Below are 19954 nucleotides of genomic sequence, written 5' to 3'. Positions count from 1 at the left end.
TGGATTTAATGAGTATGCCTGCAAGAAAATGAATCTCAGGGTTGTATATGGTGACATACCATATATGTGTTTTGATAATAAATTTACTTTGAACTTTCCTCCCTTTCTCCCATCGAGACTACTCAAATCGAGTTTCTCTTGCAGGTGGTCTGTTTTTCTTTAATCGGATCCAGGAACTTGCCTTTAAGATCTGACCATGTTAGGCTCTGGGCCATTATGTAATTTGCTCTGGTTCATGGTGCTTCCCTCGGAGGGGCTACTGAGTCAAGCTGCTGTTGTCAGTGGGATCGCTTGTTCAAGTTGCTTCCCTTGGTGAGGCCGCTGGGTCCCGATGCTCTTGGAGATGTTATCGGAATTCTGAGATTTGTGGATTGGACTGTAGTTCATATTGGCCTCTTTCAATTCTGTACTGTTTTCGTCCTCTTGCCCATTCTTTCTTGTTGCCAATTGGCTGGCTGGGGGCTTGGGTCATCTGTTAAGTTTCTGTGCGAGGGAGGGGTTGGGGGTGTTTCAGGTTTGCAAGTTTTTGTTTCTTTTTCTTTTCATTTGTGGGGGGGGGAATTGATGTCTTCCTTTCAACTACTTCTATAGGTTTCTGTATTCTTTGGCTATCTGGAGAAGACAAATTTCAGAGTTGTGTTCTGCATGCATAATTTGATAATAAGATGAACCTTTGAATTTACCAGTCCTGCGGCTAATAAGTTGGCTCAATATCACGAGTGACTAGACCGTGCTCCTCCATCTAACGGGACTCACCTCTGCGTCTGGCCGCAGTGAACGCAGGTAGCTCTTCAGATCCCCGCGTGTCATCAGCTCCATGATCACCAAGGTGGGCTGCCCCTGGGACACCACACCAAGCAGGCGGACCTGAGATACCGAGGAGACCAGTTAGTGAAGACAGATGTTTAACAGATTGAAAGACAAACTTTCACCATTCCTTGATAGTCACTGGGATTTACTTCAGGTACCTTGGGTTGAGTTACTTCATTAAAGCTTTATGCTGATTACTGTAACCAATTTTATAGTCTGGCCAACTATTCCGTACACTATAATCTCTCACAGAACACCCAGAGATAAAAAAGGATCTAGTGCTTTCCCAGCATACGTGACCAATGAGCTCTTCTTGGGCTTCCAGCCAGGTATAAGTATCAATTATAACCAACGTTTCATTGACAAACTCTGCCATCTTCTTCAGGAGTATTTATACTCCTGTATTCCGTCTCTCCTGATTTGTTAGCCTTCATCCAATCAGGTTTGGAATTCAATTGTAAACAAGGTGGGAGAATGGAAACCTGATTGGATGAGGACTAACCAATCAGGAGAGACGGAATACAGGGGTATAAATATCACCAGAATAGTCTTGCCAAGGCATCATCCCTGAAGAAGATGGCAGAGTTTGTCATCGAAACGGTGGTTATAATTGATACCTCTTCCCAGATGGAAGCCTGAGAAGAGTTTGTTCGTTACCTAGAGATGAATCTGGTTTTGGAAGCATGGTTGTGTGTAAAAACACTGGCCCAGGACACTCTCAGCATTGAAATCTCATTCAGAGGAACACAGCCATGGTGGCGTATGTTTGAAGTCTCATTTCAGAAGAGACTTTGCAACTTGAGATGAAACAAGCTCACAAACACTGCTCCAACTCAACCAGTGTCACTTGATTTTGTCTACCTTAACCGAATGATCCCTCTCTTCAACCATCTGGTTTTGAACTAACCCGCACTACCTTATTCACTACCTCAGTACAGCAACTCTATGACCACTCTGTGCCACAACAGACTTAGTCTGCTTCTGTGTTCTTTGTTGTATAGTTTGTGTTCTTTCTTGGGAAGTTTGTGCCTTTAATGCTATCTGCCTGTGGCGTGACTGCAAGGATTTCAAGTTTTTCAATGCAGCTGTACAGAAATGAAGAGTCACAGAAAAAGGCGCTTTGGCTCATTTACTCCTTGCCAAACTATTATTCTGCCTAGTTCCATCAACCTGCACCTGGACCATAGCCCTCCACACCCCTCTCATCCATGTACTTAACCAAACTTCTCTTAAATGTTGTCTGGGCACGTGGCCAAGTGGTTAAGGCATTGGACTAGCGACCTGAAGATCGTGAATTTGAGCCCCAGCCGAGGCAACGTGTGTTGCGTCCTTGAGCAAGGCACTTAATCACACGTTGCTCTGTGACAACACTGGTGCCAAGCTGTATGGGTCCTAATGCCCTTCCCTTGGACAACATTGCTGTCATGGAGAGGGGAGATTGCAGCATGGGCAACTGCCGGTCTTCCATACAACCTTGCTCAGGCCTGTGCCCTGGAGAGTGAAGACTTCACTCTCGCAGATCCATGGTCTCGCAAGACTAACGGATGCCTTTATTTTATTTCTTAAATGTTGCAATCGAATCTGCATTCACCACTTCCACCACAGCTCATTCCACACTTGCACCACCCTCTGAGTGAAGGAGCTCCCCCTCATGTTCCCCTTAAATATTTCACCTTTCACCCTTAACCTATGACCTCTAGTTCTAGTCTCACCCAACCTCAGTGGAAAAATCTATCCCCTTCATAATATTCTATACAAAATGTTGTACTTGTGCATATGACAATAAATTTGACTTTGACAGCAAAATGCTCTCTCAGAACACAGCTCCACGCCATGCCTTTTCCAACCGAGCCTCAAGAATTCTGTACAGGAATACCCACCCAAGAGTTGTGCGTTTGTGACCTGGCTTTGGCTCAGGTTGTCAAGTCTCTTCCGAAATGAGAGCTCAGACTGACCCCACCAGGGCTGTGTTCCTCTGAGTGGGGTTTCAAGGCAGTAACAGGCTCAGAGTGTGCCTGTAGGGTTTACTAAATGCTTAGCAGAACCCTCAGGAACGTGGTGATGTTGGTCTGGCAGATTTTCTGGACAATTGGGTGTACGCCAACACACTTCCAATTTACTTTTATATGACGTTACATAGTAAGATCATAAATAGGAGGGATACATTGCATAAAGAATGGTGGTTTAAAGGTATGCAGGAGACAGGGCCATAGTAAGTTCAGAGGGAGCTGGGAAACTGTGAGTTCAAAGGGAATGTAAGAAACGGGGTTCTGCTGAGTTTTAAGGCAGTGTGGGGTATACAGCCCCAGACAGCCCAAGGTTCAACCACTACGGATTTCTGATATGTCACATCTGACAGTGATCGATTTATGACAGATGCTGTATGTACCAGTGTGACCCGGTATTGTGTCCAAGGTTATAGTCACACACCTTGTACGGTGTCCCACGTTACAGTCACACACACTGTATTGTGTCCCAGGTTACAGTCACACACCCCGTACTGTGTCCCAGGTTACAGTCACACACCCTGTATTGTGTCCCAGGTTACAGTCACACACCTTGTACAGTGTCCCAGGTTACAGTCACACACCCCGTATTGTGTCCCAGGTTACAGTCACACACCCTGTATTGTGTCCCAGGTTACAGTCACACACCTTGTACAGTGTCCCAGGTTGCAGTCACACACTCCGTATTGTGTCCCACGTTACAGTCACACACCCCGTATTGTGTCCCAGGTTACAGTCACACACCCCGTATTGTGTCCCAGGTTACAGTCACACACCCTGTATTGTGTCCCAGGTTACAGTCACACACCCTGTATTGTGTCCCAGGTTACAGTCACACACCTTGTACAGTGTCCCAGGTTACAGTCACACACCCCGTATTGTGTCCCAGGTTACAGTCACACACCTTGTACGGTGTCCCAGGTTACAGTCACACACCCCGTATTGTGTCCCACATTACAGTCACACACCCCGTATTGTGTCCCAGGTTACAGTCACACACCCCGTATTGTGTCCCAGGTTACAGTCACACACCCCGTATTGTGTCCCAGGTTACAGTCACACACCCTGTATTGTGTCCCAGGTTACAGTCACACACCTTGTACGGTGTCCCAGGTTACAGTCACACACCCCGTATTGTGTCCCACGTTACAGTCACACACCCCGTATTGTGTCCCAGGTTACAGTCACACACCCCATATTGTGTCCCAGGTTACAGTCACACACCCTGTATTGTGTCCCAGGTTACAGTCGCACACCCTGTATTGTGTCCCAGGTTAGTCACAGGACTGCATGCACCAGAACAATCGGTCACAGATCCCTGAAAGTTGCCTCACAGGTGGATAGGGTAGTTAAGAAAGCTTATGGGGTGTTAGCTTTCATAAGTCGAGGGATAGAATTTAAGAGTCGCGATGTAATGATGCAGCTCTGTAAAACTCTGGTTCGGCCACAATTGGAGTATTGTGTCCAGTTCTGGTTGCCTCACTGTAGGAAGGATGTGGAAGCATTGGAAAGGGTACAGGGGAGATTTACCAGGATGCTGCCTGGTTTAGAGAGTATGCATTATGATCAGAGATTAAGGGAGCTAGGGCTTTACTCTTTGGAGAGAAGGAGGATGACAGGAGACGTGATAGAGGTGTACAAGATAATAAGAGGAATAGATAGACTGGATAGCCAGCGCCTCTTCCCCAGGGCACCACTGCTCAATACAAGAGGACATGGCTTTAAGGTAAGGGGTGGGAAGTTCAAGGGAGATATTAGAGGAAAGTTTTTTACTCAGAGAGTGGTTGGTGTGTGGAATGCACTGCCTGAGTCAGTGGTGGAGGCAGATACACTAGTGAAATTTAAGAGACTACTAGACAGGTATATGGAGGAATCTAAGGTGGGGGCTTATATGGGAGGCAGGGTTTGAGGGTCGGCACAACATTGTGGGCCGAAGGGCCTGTACTGTGCTGTACATATGTTCTATGTTCTATGTCACCATTTCAAAGCCACAAATCCTCTTTGCCCTCACACTTTGTTCAAAGCTCTCTTTTCAGTGACACAGAAGCACCACTCCAGCTCTTTGGGAACGATCTCTGCTCCACCTACCACGTGATGGCAATTGAACTCCTTCATGACCGATGCCTCATTGAGGAACTCGATGCGCTCGCGCATGCTGGCCGACTCGTTCACCGTTTTGATGGCCACTCTCGTCTCTGTGTCCCCCTTCACCACGCCCTTGGCGATCCCCTCATACACCATCCCGAAGGAGCCCTGGCCCAACTCGCGGCACATGGTCATCTTCTCCCGTGGAACCTCCCACTCGTCCGGCACGTACACTGAGACAAACAGAGGAACCGCACTCAGACATGGCGCTAACTGAGGAGCTGCTGGCTCACCACTGGCAAACCACCTAGGTGATCCTGAAAAGGCCCAGCCAGCTCCTGCGGAGTGATCCAACTTCCCAAACTCCAGCTCCTTCCCTGGATTCTAATTATCCAGGTACTGCCTGGAAGTGGTCAAAGATAGAGGAGGAAAACAGGCCATTCAGCCCACCTAATCCAGGCCAAGAATCAACCACGAATACTGCATTAATCCCATTCCCTATCCTGCCACAGTCTCATGAACCATCCCCCTAGCTCCCAGAGTCTACCAGTCACTTACACACTGAGAACAACTAACCCACCAACCCTCATGTCTTTATGATGTGAGAGGAAACCCATGCAGTCACAGGGAGGGCCTGCAAACCCCACACGGTCAGCGCTCAAGGTCGGGATTTTATTTACGTATTTAGAGATACAGTGCAAAACAGGCCTTTCCAGCCCTTCGAACCACACCAGCAACAGCCCACCAAATTCTCCCTAGTATAATCACGGGACAATTTACGATGACCAAAACTTGTGCTTGGGGGACGTTCAAGTGTAGAAAAGCCCTTAGCGAATACTGACCAGGTAAAGACAGGTAACTGTATAAGGGGACACAATGTTAGAGGCTGGAAACTGGGGTACTTCTGTTTGACAGCATCTCACCCAGCTAGACCCTTCTCTGTACCCACTGATGGATTCAACTGCTTAATTCTGTTTAATTAGACTGTTTAATTATTTTCTTTGTAGTTTAACATCCTGTTTGTATTTTAGTTAATTCTTATATGCATGTAACAGCTCAATATGCTTCCTTGTGGCCACAGTATGTATACGCAGTTATTCAGGGTGATTACATTGGATTTTGGAAATTTCTTTGGTGCTGCATTATTTAAATAAGAATTTTCTCATTGGTTGACTCTGATCAACATATTTGAATGGAGTTTTCCTTATCTATGGGTATAAAAATAGCTGACTGCAATTCAACATCATCTTAGTTCTTTTGTCTGTCCCTATACTTATTAGACGTAAATCCCTGTCAGTTTCATCTTTCCTCTGTTCTATCGACACTTAATAAAACAATCATGAAGCAACAAGGTTTGTGCTTCTTTCCTGATTTCTGGAAGAACCTTGGATTAAAACATTACAATCCAACACCCACTCACCTGCCCCTTCCCTCTGCCTCCAACCCCTCTCCAACTAGACCCCAGGCAAACCTTGCCATCCCGTGCCACAACACACCCAGACGGTGTCTGGCCGCTCTCGTCCCACCCCGTCTAACCCCCTCCGCCAGCAAACTCACTGTCAGCAGCACTGAAGTACTCAGGATTCACAGATGCGTAAAGGACTCCATTTGGAAGCCGATCGTTGTTTCTGCGCAGAAGAGAAATTAATTAATAAAGTAAAAATCTGGTCAAATCTCAGCAACTTTCAATGATGTGAGGGACTCAATGTGAAACTTTTCACAGCTCTCAAGCGGGTGAGCTTTTTGCCCAGCCTATGGGAGGAGCAGCCACACCGGCCAAGGTCAGACAGGGAGAAATGGTAATGCATGGAGGTCCCGGTGCAATGGCGCAGTGGCTAGAGCCGTGGCCTACCAACTTCAGGCGCTGTCTGTGTGGAGTTTGACCGTGAGGGTTTCCCCTGGGTACTCCTGCATCCTCCCACACAGGCGTGCAGGTCAGTAGGATAATTGGCCATGGTAAACTGTACCTGGTTTGTAAGTGAGGGGTGGAATCTGGGGGGTGGGGAGGGGGTTGTTGATGGGAATGTGGGGAGAATAAAATGGGACAAGAGCAAGATTTATGTAACAGGGGAGCTCAGTGGTTAGCACGGACTTGGCTGACCAAATGGCCTATTTCCAAGCTTCAGGGCTCTATAACGATCCTAATTCCATGCACTGGCAGCCCACTAAACATCCTAGCACAGACACGATGGGATGAACAGCTTCCTTCTGCGCTTCATAATGGATTCTATTCTACAACTGACGCTACGAGCAATGCCTTGTAAACCACTCACGGCACGTTGATATGGACGTCACTGATACAAATCAACTCATTTTCCAGAGAAAGAACTAGCAATATTCAGGAGTTTGGACAATGTGGTGATGGATCAGACGAACATTTTAAATACTTATCCAAAGACTATTGATAGATTACCTATCAATACATGCACACTTTGGGCCTGAAGTCACTATACAGTCAGTGGCCACTTTATTAGGTACACCTGCTTGTTAATGCAGGTATCTAATCAGGCAGTCACATAGCAGCAACTCAATGTATTAAAGCATGCAGACATGGCCAAGAGGTTCAGTTGTTGTTCAGACCAAACATCAGAATGGGGAAGAAATGTGATCTAAGTGACTTTGGCAGTGGAATGCTGGTTGGGGTGCCAGATAGGGTGGTTTGAGTATCTCAGAATCTGCTGATCTCCTAGGATCTTCATGCCTAACAGTTGCCAGAATTTATAGCGAATGGTGAGAAAAACAAAAAAAAATCTAGTGAGCAGCAGTTCTGTAGGTGAAAATGCTTTGTTAATGAGAGAGGACAGAGGAAAATGGCCAGACTGGTTCAAACTGACAATAACTCAGATAACCACGCATTACAACAGTGGTGTGCTGAATGCATAACATGCCAATCCTTGAAGTGGGTGGGCTCCAGGAGCAGGAGATCACACTGGGTTCCACTCCTGATTAAGTGGCCAGTGAGCGTCTACTTGATAAATAAATAAATCTGAATCTGAAAAGAGGACATCACATTGAGTCCATCAGAACTGTAAAAAGGTAGGTGACCATCAAAACTGGGAACTGTGCAGAATCGTGAACTCAGGGAGAGCAGGGGGAATCTGGGGCAAGTGAGAACGAAACAGACTGGACCAGCAGGACTGGGATTACTGCAAGGCTGCGGAGTGGGTAAATATAGATCAAAACGGAATAATGGGGTTATTAAACACATAACCTTACCGCTTCTTGTTGAAGTAATACAGTGTTAATATCAGACCAATTATCATCAACAGCAGTGCAATTGGCAGAGCAATGATTAACTGCATGAGGTTATCAGGACCAGGTGCTGTGGAGACAGATCAAAGACACAGAGGTCAGAGCTTCAATTTCTTCACAGACTGAAGCAGAGCCAAGATAAATAAATAACAATTAACTGGTCAGACTGCAGCAGGAAACTGCATCACATGCAGTTTCAACTCGTCCACTCTAGGCTTCAGTCACACTCACAATTCTTATACTGTCCTCCTTGTACTACCTTCCTTGCACTGAACACCGCACAACCCTCCACACTCACTCTCACAGTCAGAGGACTTCCCTTACTCTGTCCGTCACACACCCCTCCACACTGACACTCACAGTCCGAGGACTTCCCTTACTCTGTCCGTCACACACCCCTCCACACTCACTCTCACAGTCCGAGGGCTTCCCATATACACGTTGTCCATTGCACACCCCTCCACTGTTGCTGCTCTCTGCTTGTGGAGTTTGGGGTCCACGTCAAGACTCTTTCAGAAACACCAACAGCTTCCTGAAATCTGAACTCCTACCTTCTGGTGTCCACTAGCCTGAGACTTGATGGGAACAGACAAGCCCATATAATGCTGAAGATTATTACGTAGTGGGCTGACTCCTGCTCACGGCTTGGGCAACATTCCCTCCAAGGTGTGCGCGTGTGCACGCAGACACAACTTTTGCTACTAGGAATTTAAACTGCACACAAAAGGTCGGCACCCTCTACCTTGTTGGCATGCTAAGTACATTTCATGATCATACACCATCACATTCCCTTTTCCGGTTTCTGTTGCAGACCGTGTTGACAACGTGTAGTTTGCAGATTTTAGAACTGGCTTATTTATAGTGTTTTTATTGAAGAAATGATTCAGTGCACACATTATTGTCATTGGGCAAAAAAACTGCCCAGCACAAGATTTTTGCGCACACAGGTCATTACAAATTAGAGGGAACTTTGGCTGTGGGCCATCGGTTACAGGGCTCTCTCTCAGGGACGTGACTCCTTCCATCACTGGTTCCTTCCGTGTCGAGCTGTTCACCTGTTTGTGCAGCTGTGACACGGGCACAAAGTTTATAGGATGACAATTCCTCCCCTGCATCCTGATGCACAGTGGAGTCAAGCACCAACTCGCTGATCAGTGCAGCCCCCTTCCTGCATACAGTGATCTGTGTTGGTACGGTAAATCCCGTCACCAGTGGATTGGCATTCGGCTCACTCGTTCCTCCGCCGCACATGCCTGGAGTTAGCCGTGCGGCCGCTGACCGGGTTGGGAGCACAGAAGCAGGCTAAAGTGGGGAGGTGTGTGGCCTTAAACCATGGTATGCCCACCAAATGAAACAAGCAAGCTGAAACTCACCAGAGTCTATTTCCTGCCACCTTCCAACCCATGGGCTCACTGTGACACTGCATTCCGTATTAAAAATGTGAAATAAATGTCTACACGAGGAACTCTGCAGATACTGGAAATTCAAGCAACACACATCAAAGTGGCTGGTGAACGCAGCAGGCCAGGCAGCATCTCTAGGAAGAGGTACAGTCGACGTTTCGGGCCAGGACCCTTCGTCAGGACTAACTCACCCGAAACGTCGACTGTACCTCTTCCTAGAGATGCTGCCTGGCCTGCTGCGTTCACCAGCAACTTTGATGCGTGTTGCTTGAACTAAATGTCTGCTTGTGTTTTAAACAGCATCCAACAGTCAGGCGAAGAGTGCTAGCTAGACATCACCAAAGTCACAAGGAATCGTACTGAACGAGGACCCAAGAGGCACCACCTTCTTTGACAGTATGCTCCAGATTATCACCACTCTCTGTGTAATAAAAAAAACAACCCCTTTCCTCTCTTGGCTTTTACCCTTCTGCTTTTGATACCCCCTATCTTGGGGGAAATCAAGATTCCATGCTCGGGCGCCAGGGCAGAGTAGCATAACACTATTACAGCTCAGTGCGTTCCAGAGGTCAGAGTAGAATTCCACTGCTGTTCTGTAAGGAGACCCTGTACGTCCTCCCTGTGGAATGCACGAGTTCTCCACGAGTGCTCCGGTTTCCTCTCACAGTCCAAAGGCTTACTGGTTAAGTTAAATGATCATTGTAAATTATCCCCAGATTAGGTGGGGTTAATCAGGGCTGTGAGGTTGCTGGAGCGGCATTGCTCGATCGCTCAGAGGGACTTACACTGCATTGTATTGTTAAATAAATTAATTTAACTAAGTAATTGGGTATATTTAAAAAGAAGGCTGATAGCTACTTAATTAGTAAGGGTGTAAAAGATTACAGGGAGAATGGGAACACACATCAAAGTTGCTGGTGAACGCAGCAGGCCAGGCAGCATCTGTAGGAAGAGGTGCAGTCGACATTTCAGGCCGAGACCCTTCGTCAGGACATTTTGAAAGGGTTAGATAAGATCCCTTACTCACTCTTCCTTCAGTTAGTCCTGACGAAGGGTCTCAGCCTGAAACGTCGACTGCACCTCTTCCTACAGATGCTGCCTGGCCTGCTGCGTTCACCAGCAACTTTGATGTGTGTTGCTTGAATTTCCAGCATCTGCAGAATTCCTGTTGTTTACAGGGAGAATGGGGTTGAGCAGGAAAATAATTCGGCCATGATTGAATGGAAGAATAGACTCAATGGGCCGAATAACCTAATTCTGCCCCTTTGTCTTATTATCTTATAAGGAGCTTGTTCAGTTAGACTCATTTAGGTTACCATCAGATACAGCAGGGTACAAAGAAATCCCTTGCTCATCGTGGTCACCACCATGATGCCACTCTTTAAACAAAAGGGGGATGATTTGCAGACAATTCCCGACAGGCTATTTAACCGGAGGGCAGAGGAGGTCTGGTGAAGAGATACGAACAAAATTAAATCTCGATTTGTGGCCATCACAGGCAAAGCGAGTATTTATTACCAACCCTGGCCATTGTACCTTGATGCAGTTGAGCACCTTGTGAAGATTAACAGGTAAGTAAGATGACTGTTATTGTGGTTGGAGCATTTTAAGAGGATTTAAAGATGGATTTTTTCCATAATCCAACAGAGCAATGGTCACTTCCACTGAAAGCAGCTTCTTCTATTTCTACCTGTGTTCTGGGATGCTTCAGAATGTTTGTACATATTGCCTTCATTCACTAACTGAAACACACTGGACTCTCTTCCCTTCTCCCGTTAACTCATGGGTTTACTGAGCTATTTGTTATGACACTGAGTTGCATATTTAAAAATCAGTGAAATAAAAGAGCGAAATATAGAAACATAGAAAACCTACAGCACAATTCAGGCCCTTCGGCCCACAAAGCTGTGCTGAACATGTCCTTACCTAGGCTTACCCATAGCCCTCTATTTTTCTAAGCTCCAGGTACCCATCCAGGAGTCCCTCAAAAGACCCTATTGTTTCTGCCTTCACCACCGCCGCCAGCAGCCCATTCCACGCACTCACCACTCTGTGCGTAAAAACTTACCCCTGACATCTCCCCTGTACCTACTTCCAAGCACCTTAAAACTATGCCCTCTTGTGCTAGCCATTTCAGCCCTGGGAAAAAGCCTCTGACTAGTGGTGCCTTACCAGGGTCCTATACGGCTGTAACATTACCTCTCAGCTCAATCCCACAGTTATTGAAGGCCAATGCACTGTATGCCTTCTTAACCACAGAGTCAACCTGCGTAGCAGCTTAGAGCGTCCTATGGACTCAGACCCCAAGATCCCTCTGATCCTCCACACTGCCAAGAGTCTTATCATTAATGCTATATTCTGCCATCATATTTGACCTACCAAAAAAACCACCTCACACTTATCTGGGTTGAAATCCACCTGCCATTTCTCAGCCCAGTTTTGCATCCTATCAATGTCCGACTGTAACCTCTGACAGCCCTCCACACTATCCACGACACCCCCAACCTTTGTGACATTTGGGTTTAAATAGGAGAAGCATCAAATAATCAGTAAGAGCTCATCTCAAATCCCGAAGCTCTCAGAGGCGAGGCCTGTGATCACATACCCAGGAGCAGACTCCAGGAGTTACTCTATTTCCAGCTTTGTCACTATATCTCAAGGATGTGCTCGAAGCTAACCTGAAGAAAGACACTCCTGGGTGTTGCTGACCCTGGAACACTCTAAGTGAAAGGGAAGAATTCATGATGATACAGAGGATCTTGAGATTGGAGGGAGTGGATGGGCAGGGGTTGGAAGATGAACCTTCACATACTACCCACCTGTCCACCCTATCAGACAGCTGCCACTCCACCAATGGCAGAGCCTGGCATCAGTCACCTCAGAACCCAAAACCAAACATAGTGGAAGTCATTGATATTCCTGAGGGACTGCCCAAGAAAGTGATAAATTGGTTTATTATAGCCACATGCACTGAAGTATGGTGAAAGAGTTGATCTGTACACTATTCATACAAATCAAATCGTTGCACACTGCATCGAGGTAGTTCAAGGCAGACCGTGGTCGTCCTTGCCCAGCGGTGTGGTCTGGGCTAGGTCAGGAATCAGGAGCTGGGAGCCCAGTGGATCGCCGGCTCAGGGCAACGGAGACGAATCGTGGCACTAACTTCAGCACAGACCGGGCTTAGGAAGGCAATTCCTACCTGCCACCTTCACCCTCTGTGATGCCCACCATTCTGTCTCAGTTCCAGTTACACCCACCCACCAACACCAGCTGGGGAATCGTGAGGCAACATGCTTATTGTAAATGGAGACACACAAGGCTGCAGATGCTGAAACCTGGAGCAACATGCAATCTGCTGGGGAAACCCAGTGCGTCAAGCAACATCCAAAGAGGCAAATCTGTTTTGAGTCAAGACCATTAATCTGGGCAACTTATTATTAATGCCTGGGCTGAGCAATGTTTTGACTTCCTCACGCTTAAATATAACTTATTTTGATGTATTTAATCTAAAATTCTCTCTACAGCTTTGAGACCACAAGACCATAGGAGCAGAATTAGGCCACTCAGCCCATTGAGTCTGCTCCACCATTCAATCATGGCTGAGTCGTTTACCATACTGAGTGTGGAGTGGTAACGTATCTCTGGACAGCACCAGCAATCAGTTCCCTGCGTGGTCTGGAAGGAGTTTACAACATCATTCCCCTGGCCCCGTGGGTTTTCTCTGGGTGCTCCAGTCCACGCCCAACACAATCCACAGATGCACAGATTAGTGGGCCACTGGAAACATGGAGACATTTGTGGGCTGCCTCCAGCACATCCTCCCGCTGAGTTGGTCATTGAGGTAAACAACACATTTCACTGTATGTTCAATGCTTAAAAGTACAAGTGACAAATAAAGATAATCTTTAATGAAAAATCTCTCAACCCCATTTGTTGCCTTCTCCCCATAATCTCTGACCCCATTACTAATCAAGAACCTATCAACTTATGCTTTGACTTGGCCTCCACAGCCATCATAAGTGACAGTTTTCCGAGTTTTAAGTTATCTTTGGCTCAGTAGTGATGTTTATTTTTCTAATTCAAAGCTGGATTAAAAGCTTGCTCTCTCTGGCCAGCAAGGCTGTACGAGCCAGAGGGATTGGCTCCTGGGCTCTCTGCTCTCCCTCAGCTTGCCAGCTCCTCATCGCAGTCATCCGTGCGTAATAGGATCCGGGGCGAGGCCGGTGACGTTCCTTGGGCTCTCATCCAGGGTAAAACAGAGGCAGTAACTACAACAAACCGAGTTACACAGCAGAATCTAATCTGTGGAGTAAATGGGGAAAGTGACCTGGCTAAATCTCACGCAATCTACCTGCATCAAGCTCTGCATCCAAACCGTGAGCCCAGGGGATAACTGGGGTAGGCCATTCAGCCCCTCGAATCTGTTCTGAACTTCGATGGCAGACTCCCATTGGTGCTCCTATGTCTTATGCATCAAGGTTATAAATACCCACCTTCAGGGGAGAAGATCTGCCAAACTCCCCAATCTGGCAGATTTGATACTGGCTATCAAGTGCCCTCTGAACAGGCAGGCTCAGGCAGACCAACCAAGTCAATCAGTTCATGGGGAACTTTGTGAACACAGAACATAGAAAACCTACAGCACAACGCAGGCCCTTCGGCCCACAAAGTTGTGCTGAACATGTCCCATAGATACGCAAGGCAGGGCAGTACGATATAGAGAGCAAGCTTTTGCCCACGTAGCAAGCTCCACCTCTCCGAGCAGCTGGCGAATCGATAGGAACGACAGAAACCAACACAGTTTGGCACCAGCTGCGTTGCAGGTATTGCCAGTCAGAGTTGAACTCAGCCTAGGACTGCCTTCTCCAGATTTTTCCTTAAGGTTTAATCCCGAAGCCTTCCTCATGAGTGGGTACAGCCGCAAGGCAGCAGAGGTTTGAGATCAGTCTTTTATTTCTCCTCGGTGACCTGCCAGCCATGGTTGGTCAGCCCTGTCTGACCTTCTGTAGTTTACTCCCAGTTTTGGAATTTTCATTGGATCCCCCGTCCACCCCACCATACAGCATTTTAAGGGAGGGGGGGTCTAAATATTTAGAGCCTGCCTGTTGCAGAGAAAGTTGAAGTTGGGGCTTGTGATGGGGGCAGCTGACAAGCTCTCCATTCCCTTGGGGGATGGGTGGGGTAACACACTACCCACTTCCCTCCACCGGGGGGCGGGGGGGGGCAATTTAGGGCCCCTCCCCAAGACCGAGTTGAAAGCTTAATAAATGACATTCTTTAGGGCGGAGAGGGAGCAGAGAACTCAAAAGCCAGGGATCTCTCTGAGTTGGGAGCCTTACGTGTCCATGCCGTTTCTCCCGAGGACAGTGTGAACTGATGAAAGGGTGACTTACAGCAACCCAGCTCGGTGGGGGGGGGGGGAATTTAAGGACTCACAGGCCACTGAATGAGAGATGAGGACAGGGTGGAGGAAAGCGTAGCACAACAAATTGCAATGCCAGATATCTGGGTTCAATTTCCTTCGCTGTCTGTATGGAGTTCATATGTTCTCCCTGTGACCATGTGGCTTTCCTCTCAATGCTCTGGTTTCCTCCCACATTTCAAAGCCTATGGTCAGGGTTAGTAAGTTGTAGGCACGCCTCCTTGGCACTGGAAGTGTGGCCACATCGTGGGCTTCCCCAATCACATCTCGGACTGCGTTGGTCGTGGACGCGAACGACAGACCTCACTGTAAGTTTTGACATACATGTGACCAGTAAAGCTAATTTCTTATAAAATTGCCGACACGTACCAGACACAAGCAGGGGGACGGAGGGAAGGAGTGTGCACTCCCACCCCTTGTTTCTGGCCTGACTAACCACCTGAAGTGATGCCGGAATCCAGAGCAACAAACATGTTGCCGGAAGAATTCAGCAGGTTGGCTGGCGTCTGTGAGGGGGAGAGCTGGTTGATGTCTGAGGTCGAGACATTGCATTAGGACTGAGAGCAGAGACGGGATACGGCTGGTATGGTGGGACGGGGGTCTGAGGTGCTGGTGGGGTGAGGAGGGCTGAAAAATGACAGTTAATTGCGCTGGGTAACAGAAGAGAGGGAGAGTGGGTGGGCTGGGAGCCAGAGGCAGTTGGCTGATAGGTGGAGGGCAACAAGGACAAAACAAAGAGGGCCGTTGAAGAGGGAAGGGAGGATGCTGAAGGGTGATAAACAAACACCTCAGGCCCCAGTTGTACCTCACCCCTCTTCATTCTCAGTTCAACCAGAATCACCGACAATTCCTTCCCACTGCCCCCCCCCGCCAAATTCCTCCAGCAGATTGTTCTGTTGCTCCAGATTCCACCATCAGCAGTTTCTTGGATCTCCTTTGGGATCTCGTGGTGATCAAACCTCCCCAGGGGGGAGGCTGGGGTGTGAGTGAGGGTTGCCAGGTGACCAGGACACAGTGATGTTCCACCAGGAAGGTTGCTCCACTTACGTTTGGCTTTGATGTAGAACATCACCGGGTCAGTCCAGGAACCATTCCCGGAGAGCGAGGTCGCCCGCACCTCGGCAGTGTAATTACCGGGGCTCAGTCTGTCCAGCTTACAGCCACCGCTGCTCGACCTGTAGCGCTGTCGGGAGACACACTCCTGCTGAATCTGTGGGCCATAACAACAAACACAACACCGTCAGGACGTCAAGGAGACAGAGCCGGGTGTGGCAGAGCGGAACCAAGCAGACATGAGTGGACAGAGGATAGCTCCGTCCCTTCGACAGTATGACTGATCGGCCGACTCACCTCATTGTCTCCACGACTGTACTTCACTTCATACATCAGAATCAGGCCATTGGGACTGGGTGGCTCTGGCCACTTGAGGTAAATGCTTGTGTCATCGTCACCAGGCTCCCAAATCACCGGGCCCGGTATGTTGTCAGCTTTATCTGGAGGGGGCAGACGAGGAAATACCTTAGTCGCCAGATCAGTGCTCATAATTGCTCGCCACTGCTCATCTCCGGGCCGTAAACCCCCCCCAAATGAACATCAGGAGAGAGATTCCCTGAGACCACAGGCTCACAGTGCACTCCCTCCCCATTTCCCACGGTCCTGGCCTAACCATTGCCTGTTTTGCCTCTCACCCGTCCTGCTTTTCAGAGCATACTGTACAAAATGAAGCTGTAAAGCACATTGCAGGCCCTCTGGTCCACAATGCTGTGCTGCCCTTTAAATCTACCCCATCAACTCAATCTACCCAACGTAGATCAATCTAACCCTTCAGTCCCACATAATCCTCCATTTTACTTTCATCCATGTGCCTACCTAAGAATCTATTAAATATCCCTAATGTGTCTGCCTTCACCACCACCCCGCCTTCCTGCCACTCACCACCCTCTGCGTATAAACTTACCTCTAACACCCCCTCTATACTTTATTCTAATTATCTTAAAATTATATCCCCTTGCATGAGCCGTTTCTGTCCTGGGAAAAGGTCTCCGGCCGTCTGCTCGATCTATGCTTCGTCATCTTGTACACCTCTATCACCTCTCATCCTCCTTTGCTACCTCTTTCCCTTGAGCAAAACCACAGACTGCCTGTAGATAATCAACAATTTGTCGATCGTCTGACCTATTAAAGACAGAAGGCTGTAGTGGTGGGAGGCTTCCCTGATTGCAAGGGTCTAACCAGTGGTGTACCACAGAAGTCAGGGCTGGGGCGATTTGGACGTGAATTCAAAAGGTATGGTTAGTAAGCATGTGGATGGTTTCTTACGGTTGTCATAGCTGGGGGTGGGGGGGGGGGTGGAATAATGGGGATAAGCTCCCACTACCCACTAAATGTTCCCAATAGCATGCATCTCAAATAGCCGGTGACAATCAAGTCCATCTCCTGGCATTCATGTGCGGCTTAGCTACTAAGCCCGGCGGAACCATTTCTACTGACAGGAGAAGAGACAAAGGTTGGGTTACTGGCATCTTAAAACCAGATATTTCAGGCAGATGGGGCTCATCGGCTGTGGTGGGCAGCTCAGCTAGGAGAAGGAAAACTCTGATTTCAAACCTCTGCTGCCTTGCGGTTCATGGGGAAGGCTTCAGGAGTAAACCCTGAGGTAAAAATCTGAAGCTGGGGTCACTAAGGCAGTCCTACGCTGAGTTCTAAACTCCTGCGATGCCACTGGTGCTAAACTGTATTGGTCTCGGCTGTTTGTTTGCTTTCACCAGCGGCATGGAGAGGAGCAGCCTGCTTTACGGCAACAGTTTGCTCTCCATATCGTACTGCCCTGGCTTGCTATCACGTAGACAGCTGAGATGCAACATCCCCGGTCAACCCTGCCCAACAAGGATGGACACAGAAGGTGATGGTACTATGGTCAGTGAGGACTGTTGCCTAAGGATTCAGTAGGATATAGATCAGATGGGAAGCTGGTGAAGCAATGGCAAATAGGATTTAATCTCAACAAATGCGAGGTGATGGAACTTGGAATATCAAATTCAGGTAGAGCATAAGAAGCACATGGCAGTGCAGCAAGGAATGTCAATGAGTAGAAACTTGGAGCGTGTGTAGGTAGGGTGGCGAAGGAGGAATGTGGCACGTTTAGGGAGAAGAATACGGGAGGTGGGATGTCATCTTAGACCATCAGCAGAATTAGGCCACTCAACCCATCAAGTCTGCTCCACCATTCAATCATGGCTGATTCAATTACCATACCAAGGACAGCACAGTAGCATAACACTTTACGGCAGTCAGTTACTGGGGTTCAATTCCCGCCACATCTGTGAGGAGCTTGTACATGCCTCCTATGGCCCCATGGGGTTTCCTCTGGGTGCTCCAGTCCCTCCCCCAGCATTCCAGGACGCACAGATTAGTAATGTTAGTGAGTGGTGGGCATGCCATGTGGGTGCCAGAAGCAGGGCGACACTTACTGGCTGCCCCCAGCACAACCTTGGACTGTACTGATCGTTAATGTCAATGATGCATCTCACTGTATGTTCAATGTTTTATTGTAGATGTGTCAAGTAAAGCTAAACATTCATTCTTAATGAAAAATCTCTCAACTCCATTCTCCTAAGCCTTCTCCTCATAACCTTTCACACTCTTACTAATCAAGAATCTATCAATCTTCGATTTAAATATACTCAATGACTTGGCCTCTACAGCATCCATGGCAACAAGTTCCACAGGTTCACCCCCCTCTGGCCAAGGAAACACCTCCTCACCTTTGTTTCGAAGGGATGTCCTTGTATTCTGCGTCTGCGGCCCCTGGTCTTAGACTTTCCCACATTACAAAATACTGGTTAAGGCTGGATGCAATCCAGAAAGGATGTGATTACGCTGAAGATTATGTGCAGGAGATTTGCCAGGATGCTGCCTGGAGTGGACGATTTTTATTTGGAGAGAGATTAGATATGCTAGTGGATGTGTTTTCCCAGAAGTGGGGCTGAACTGTTATAAATATAAAAGATTATCAGGGCCATTGTTAGGCTAGACGGCCAGAATCTTTATTTCAAATTTCAAAGTAAATTTATTATCAAAGTTTATATATGTCACCATATACAACCCTGAGATTATTTGCCCCATGGTAGGGGTATTAAAAACAAAAAAGCCATATGTTTAAGATGAGAAGAGAGATATTTTTGCTACTTTTATACTCAGATATGGCAAATCCCTGAGATGAGGAGGTACTACTTAAAAGGGTACACAATCACAGCTTGTGAGTCATGTGCTAACATTTAGCCAATGAAAAATGAAAAGGTGGTAAACCATCATGTAATTGCTATACTGCCTTTCTGCCAACAGGCGGCGATAGACACCACATACTGTGAAAATATATGAGTTAAAATACAAATTGTGTGTTAGTAAAACTACAATTTTAATCTTGCATTATTAATTCAAATATTATCTTATTAAAATCATTAAAAACCAACTAGTTCCAATAAGGTGCTGGAATCAGACGCAATCACGATGTAGGATGCGTTTGTCCAGGCGCAATAGGCAAGGCATAAAAGTGAACAAGTGGGAGTAGTATTTACAGGCAAAATGATCAGCATAGATGTGGTGGATTAAAGCATAAAACAGAAGCAGAATTAGGCCATTCAGCCCATCATGTCTGCTCTGCCATTCCATCATGGCTGATCCCAAATCCCACTGAACCCCCATACACCTGCCTTCTCGCCATATCCTTTGAAGCCCTGACCGATCAAGAAATGATCACCTTCTGCCTTAAATATACCCCTGGACTTGGCCTCCACTGGATTCTGTGGCAAAGCATTCCACAGATTCACTACTCTCTGGCTAAAAAAATTCTTCCTTACCTCTTTGCTAAAAAGTCGCCCTCAATTTTGAGGCCGTGCCCTCTAGTTCTGGATACCCCCACCATAGGAAACATCCTCTCCACATCCACCCTGTTTAGTCCTTTCAACATTCTGTAG

General features: G+C 47.5%; 1 protein-coding gene across 1 annotated transcript in view; it reads right to left on the bottom strand.

Moving 5' to 3' along the window:
* igf1ra (insulin-like growth factor 1a receptor) overlaps positions 1-19954 on the bottom strand; it is a 316061-nt gene that overhangs the window by 28350 nt on the left and 267757 nt on the right. The window contains exons 12-17 of the mRNA XM_063070431.1: positions 16329-16471; positions 16026-16188; positions 8118-8223; positions 6459-6529; positions 4905-5134; positions 757-867 (exon numbers count right to left, since the gene is read on the bottom strand). Of these exons, the coding sequence (XP_062926501.1) occupies positions 757-867; positions 4905-5134; positions 6459-6529; positions 8118-8223; positions 16026-16188; positions 16329-16471 (824 nt within the window). The remainder of the gene's footprint in view (positions 1-756; positions 868-4904; positions 5135-6458; positions 6530-8117; positions 8224-16025; positions 16189-16328; positions 16472-19954) is intronic.

This window comes from Mobula hypostoma, chromosome 18 (assembly GCF_963921235.1).
Source record: "Mobula hypostoma chromosome 18, sMobHyp1.1, whole genome shotgun sequence".
NCBI classification, from domain to species: Eukaryota; Metazoa; Chordata; class Chondrichthyes; order Myliobatiformes; family Myliobatidae; genus Mobula; species Mobula hypostoma.
This window is presented reverse-complemented; position numbering and strand designations above follow the sequence as displayed.